The sequence below is a fragment of the Austrofundulus limnaeus genome, unplaced genomic scaffold (assembly GCF_001266775.1).
Source record: "Austrofundulus limnaeus strain Quisiro unplaced genomic scaffold, Austrofundulus_limnaeus-1.0 Scaffold1680, whole genome shotgun sequence".
NCBI classification, from domain to species: Eukaryota; Metazoa; Chordata; class Actinopteri; order Cyprinodontiformes; family Rivulidae; genus Austrofundulus; species Austrofundulus limnaeus.
In genome coordinates, this window is record NW_013954082.1 from 19887 (window position 1) to 26182 (window position 6296).

At 40.3% G+C, this 6296-nt stretch overlaps 1 protein-coding gene across 1 annotated transcript in view; it reads left to right on the forward strand.

Annotated features, from left to right (window-relative positions):
• Positions 1-3287, forward strand: part of best2 (bestrophin 2) — a gene marked incomplete in the record, with an annotated part of 8960 nt that extends 5673 nt beyond the window's left edge. Inside the window, 4 exon segments of the mRNA XM_014033263.1 lie at positions 331-483; positions 563-643; positions 761-915; positions 2326-3287. Coding sequence (XP_013888717.1) covers positions 331-483; positions 563-643; positions 761-915; positions 2326-3043 — 1107 coding nt within the window.
• Between the last annotated feature and the right edge of the window lie 3009 nt (positions 3288-6296).

Sequence of the window (6296 nt, forward strand, 5' to 3'; positions counted from 1 at the left end):
ATTTAACACCTGGTTATGCGTTATAAATTTAAATACCAGAACTCATCATAAAAGGAGTTGTTTAAACTCTAAAAAATGAAATGTTGAATTTACTCAAACAAGTTAACTGGTTCCTTTAAACCAGGTTGAGTAAATGCAAAACAYTTGTTCAGTTTACTCAGCTGGACTTAGTGGAACCAGTTGACTTGGCTTGGTTAAGTAAATTCAACACTTCATGTCTTAAAGTGCATGCACWGTAAAAACACTTTTCAAAACCAGGCTCCATTAAATGTGAGAAATAATGACCGTCACATGGTGAGCTAAAGGTRCTGAATGACCTCTGTCCCTCAGGTTGTCACGTTAGCAGTGTACAGTTTCTTCCTGGTGTGCCTGATCGGTCGTCAGTTCCTGGATCCGGGTCAGGGCTACCCGGGTCATGATCTGGACCTGTACGTTCCCATCTTCACCCTGCTGCAGTTCTTCTTCTACGCCGGGTGGCTGAAGGTCAGACCAAGGCTCTCGCAGAGTTTGTTTCCTGCCTCTGATGGGAGCTGAAGGCTCAGGTGTGTGTTCGGTTCTGCAGGTCGCGGAGCAGCTGATCAACCCGTTTGGAGAAGACGACGACGACTTCGAGACAAACTGGTTGATTGACAGAAACTTCCAGGTGTTTCACTGCCGTTTCGTTTAACTCGAACAGATCTACCTTCATTTATAGACATTTTAAAGAGAATCATTCCTGCTGTCTTTGACTCAGCTTTACCTGTTTCCCTTTTATCCACAGGTGTCCATGATGGCGGTGGATGAGATGTACGGAGACGTGCCGATGATGGAGAGAGACCGTTACTGGAACGACTCCAATCCTCGACCTCCCTACACAGCAGCCACGCTGTTCGTCCTCCGGAAGCCCTCCTTCCAGGGCTCCACTTTCGACATGACGTGAGCTTCTGTGTTTTACTCTTTTATTAGCTGAGTCGGCATTCCCAAYATTGTTTTAACTTGGGTTTTAGTTTCTGTTCAGTTTATTTTAAATCAAACAATTCATTAATCAGACCCAAGCTCTGTCTGGATGTGCATTTTTTTATTTCTCTAAGATACATGGGATTAGTAGGACCTACAGGTACAGGAAGTGATTTTTGCAAAAACCAATGTCCTCATATGAGGACACTGGGTCTCAAAATGTCACACTTTTTGAGGACTACCTAAGCAATTACCATGCAAAATCTAAGAAACTTCATGATAGCCTTTCTGGTGGTTTCATTTTCCTAGTTATTTTGACAATACAACAGCCATCTGTTGACCAGAGCAAGATTAGTGAAGCACATCATCATCATCATTGACAGCTTTCAGATTGCTCTTCAGGTTGAAGAGCATATTATGTGTCATAATGGCAGGAAATGGCAGACCATTCGACCTGAACATCATCGGTATAATTAAGTGGTCGAACAAATGAACCACTTSCAAGAACTATTTGTGCTTGTAAACTGTTCTAAATATTTCCAGATTTGTTTAACAGAAATTTATGACCACTTGCACTATTTATATTTGTAAACTCTTCAAAATATTTGCAGATTTGTCCTACCTCATGGCACAATTAATAYCAAAATTARAGTCCCAGTGTCCTCAAATGAGGACTTTACCTTTATCYACATTGTACTTTGCTTCAGTTGTAAAAAAAAGTATATTATGTTTGCATTTATGAAGCTAAAGACGTATAAATACACTGGTTTCAAGCGGGAAATGGCCATCTTTCTTGCCAGAATTGCTGTCAAAGGTTTTTGCTGAGATCCCACGCCACCTTGTTTTCACTCAAATGAGTGTAATGCTGTCATGGAACCACTAGAGGGTGCTGGCAGTGTCTATTAATGAGGCCAAGGGGTTAAAGATGAACAACATGATGCATCATAGAAGGAAACTTTCATTTTCAGCTAGTTTTAACCACATTCACGGGGGGGGGGNGGGTACTGCTTAAACCGTTAAAACAACAACAGCTGCAGCTACAAATGTAGAAGAAAACTASAGGAAAATGCTGAGAGCTGAATACCTCCTGAGACCCTGCGTCCTCAAATGTGGACGTTGCATTAAAATGAAATGTTGGATTTACTTAACCATGCTACGTCAACTGGTTCCACTTAATTGAGCTGAGTAAATTCAAAGCAATATACCAGTTTTTTAACCAAAGAACATGAGTGTGTTGCTTTGAATCTACTCAACTCAGTTAAGTAACCAGTTGACGTAACATGGTTAAGTAAATCCAACATTTCYTTTCTTAAAAACTCCAGTTGAGCTTTGAAGATGGCTAACTATTCATTAGGAGAAATGAAATATAAATTTGTCCTCTGCTGGCAGGATCCCAAAGGAAGAGATGCACTTCCAGCCTCTGGAGGACATTGCTGAGAACATGGAGGAACCAGGTACCCGCCATCCCAACATGGCCCTGTTCAACCGCCTCCTCAACGCCGCGCCGTCCCCGACCGGCTTCATGGGAGGAGCCTTCCGCCGTGCCTCGGCTCAGATCCAGAGGCTACGCCCCTCCCCCAGCTTRGACCCGTGCACCAGCGACGATGAGGAGGAAGAGGAGGAGGAAGAGAAAAGCTGTAAGATAGGAAAAGGGGGGTCCTTGCCATCAGGGCTGGGCCAGGACACCCAAAGCACCGTGTGCAGCTTCAGGGAGGAGAAGAGCACCAGAACACCTCTGCTGGATATTCACTTTGGGGAGGAGGAGCKTGGAGAGAGCAAAGGGGAAGAGCAGATGAACGGAGAGGAGGAAGGGGAGACCTCTACAACTGCGGTGTCGCTCCTTCCTCCTCCACCTCAGTCCTCCAGAGAGCCGGCAGCTCGACCGGCCTCCGTGTTTTACCCCGTCAGCCCCTACAGTCTGGAGCACTGCAGCTCCCAGCCGGCCATCAGTCACCACAGGCTCCTGCCCACCATCCCCAAACCACCATACGGTGGGACCAAGAAGTCCCTCCTCACCGTGCCGTCTCACAACGAGCCGCAGCGCTTTCGCAGCGTGAGCATGGGCTCTGAGTTCACAGGCTCTTCTGACGTTCCCTCGAATTTCTAACTTTACAAAACTTTGACTTTTATTTCAGTAAAACCAGCCACTGAAACGAGACATTTTGCACTCCATCGCACCTTTAAAACCATTTTAAAAAGATAATAATTTTAGCGTCACACGCTTCATGAGTTTGTATGTTTAAAGATTTAGAAATAATTTATTTTACTGTGGGAGCTGCTAGTAAACAGAAAAGTTGTGAATGCTGAGTTGTAAATAATTCTGCTGAAGTTGGCTAAAGAAGCTGAAACTAAGCTGTTTGAGTTAAAACCTGCAGAATCGAACTAACAGGAGTAGAACAGGAGAAGAAAGATAGCTTAAAGCTAAAAGGAGCAGAATGGAAGAAGGTAAATGAAAACATTTGCACATTAGTCACAAAACCAGAACACTGTAGCTAAAAACTAAAGTAAGTTAAGTCAGTAGCTAAGAAGTAAAATGAGCAAAGCTTTTAGCTGAAAGCTAAAATTCACAAAGCTAAAATTAGTATAAATGTAGCTACATAAATGTCAAAYTAGGAAAATCTATCTAAAAGTCCAAGTTATTAAAACTGTTGCTAAAATCTCAAATTCTACAATGTTAAGACATCGACTTGAAGAATTTCAGCAGATATCCATGCATTTAATAAGGATGTTTTAAAAAGTATAAAATTATAAAAGTCATAGGCAGCACACTTCTCAAAAGAGCTGAATATAAATATATCAGCACAAAAAGGGCAAAAATAGTTTTACTGCAAAAAACATACAAGGAAAAAAACAAAAATCTAACTGAAATAAAAAAATCCTCTTTTTAAAGTCTTAATGTGTGTAAATAAATGAAATTGAATTTTCAGTTTAATCTCTGTATTCGGCTGTGATTTGGCCATTTAAGTAAAGATGCTGAAACACATCAGTTATATTTAAGGGGGACATGGGGGTCCACAGGGTCCTCATTGATACGTGAAATGGTGTTTATTCTTAGTTATGATGTTTTATTGTAAGCTCATATTACATACTTAACATTAATTGAAGGTCAAGCAACAGTGTTGCTAAAACACCTGAGGAAATGTTATTTTCTTTTTTTATTTGAATTTATTTTAAAAACAAATTTGTAAATATTTAATTTCTGATTTAATATTTTGTACGTTTACAGGATTTTAACAAATGAATACAAGAATATATCTTAGTTTGAGATAATGAGTCACTTATTTATTAATTCTTTACTGTATCTTGCAGAAACATGATATAATCTGTGGATTTTTAAGAGGAAWGCAGATAAATGCAGCAGAAATCTGTTTTTAATGTACCGATTTAGACCAGCAGGGGTCGCTAGCAGTCAATCAAAACCAGGTCGGTGTCAGTTTCTGCAGAGTTTACATCAGGCTCTTCAGGCTTGACTTCTGTTCACCACAGGACTCCTACCTGGGCTCCTGCAGGGTGYAGCGCCTCCTCCTGACCCGGGTCAGCAGCCTCTGCTTGGCCAGGAAGGACTGAGGAGGTCCAGGACCTGCAGGGTCCACAGACAGGCTGTGCTGCRGGAAGAAGCATCCAGAACATTATATTTTTACTGATATTTACTAGAATAAGTCAAGATTTTGACCATGTCTCATGCTTTACCTGCAGCTGCAGCACGAGTAAACAACAACAACGTAAACAAGKTCTGAGCAAATGTAAGAGGTGCACTCCAAAAACAAGCCCGTCACTGTGGGAGGCAGTGTTAGACCGGAGCTGGTGAGAAAACTGGGCGTGCTGTAAGTTACCAGAACTTTTAGTGGTTTTAATTGAGAATTTCATTTCTAATATTTACAAACAGACACAAATCAATCTGAACCTGACCTCCTAACACAAAACAGCCACCATGATGAGTCAGACTGATATTATTTTATCTAAGCAACCACATGTTTGATTCATAGACACTCTGCAGAGCACATGGTTGTTTCACTCCTACAGATGCTTCTTAGAAACATTTCATTCTCATTGTTTGTTTATTTGTGGTCTTCGCTCTCACCAGGCGTTTCCAGGCAGRCAGGATCTGTTTCTCCTCTTCTTCAGGTCCTGGTTCAGGTTTTTCACTCCGAGCGTCGAGGAGCTGTGAAATTTTAAAAAACTTGTTTGTTTTTTTTCCAACCAGGACTCCAGAAACTGCATTTTCTGCTGAAATGAATGCAGAGCTGAGTGACTGAGGAAGGTAAACACAGGTGGTTTAACACTAGTTAAAACCTAAAAGTGGCTGAACGTCACAAAACTCAAAGAAGCAGAAGAATGGCTAAATGGAGCAAAACACCAGATTAAAATAAAAAAGCACTGTTCAGAAGCTAAAGATAGGAAATTACTAGCTAAAAGGGGTAAACACTGGCAAAAAACTAAAGTAGCTAAATGCTAACTGAAAGGTAAAATTAGCAGCAAGGTTGTTAAAAGCTAAACATAAAGACTTGCAAAATGTTTTTAAAAGCACCATCTTAAAAGAAGCCAAGATAGTAAAACTCTATAAAAGATAAAAATAACAAAATGCAAAGAAGAAAGGCAAAAGTAGCAGAACAGAAGCTACAGTAAAAGCTAAACATAGGACAAGGTAAGTTAAACGTTAATAGAAAAAAAAGTCTTGGTAAAATTTAAAATTAGCAAAGCTTTGGTAAAATGAGTAAAACTGTTGCTAAAAGCCAAAAGCAACAAGATACTAACTAAAATCCTGAAGTAGGAAAAGGCTAAAAGGCCAAAGTAGCTGAAATCCAACATAAGGTAGCAGAATTGCAGTTAAAAGCTAAAAATGTCATTTGAGGAGACAAATAAAACAAAAAATATTTAAAGAGAATGATATTAATGGGGGGATTGTAGGAATCTTAATAAATGAGGTGGGTATTTGAAAATAAATTTGAATATTTTGAAKAGAGTAAAAAACAACCAAAAGTGGGGTAAATGTCTCGTGAATAAGCCGAAGGTTTTCATATAAATGGTTAAAACAACACAAAATATATTATACTTGGGAAAAAACATTGACAAATAAAAAGCAGGAAACCATTAATGTGAGTATTATTAATATTAATATAAAGACAGTGAGACAGGAGGCCCTCAGAGACRAACTCACCTCTGCTGCCTTCATGGTGTCAAACTGACAGACCTGTTTGTTGCTGCTCATTATTCACACTGAAGGTAATTTAAGCAGAATATGAGCACAAAAAAAACTTTTGCGTGACTGACCATGGGCAGCAGCCCTCTGTGACCTGCAGCTCTCAGTCGGGTTCTGCTGCAGAGCCGCTGGATTTAGTTGTGTAGCTGACGGAGAACAA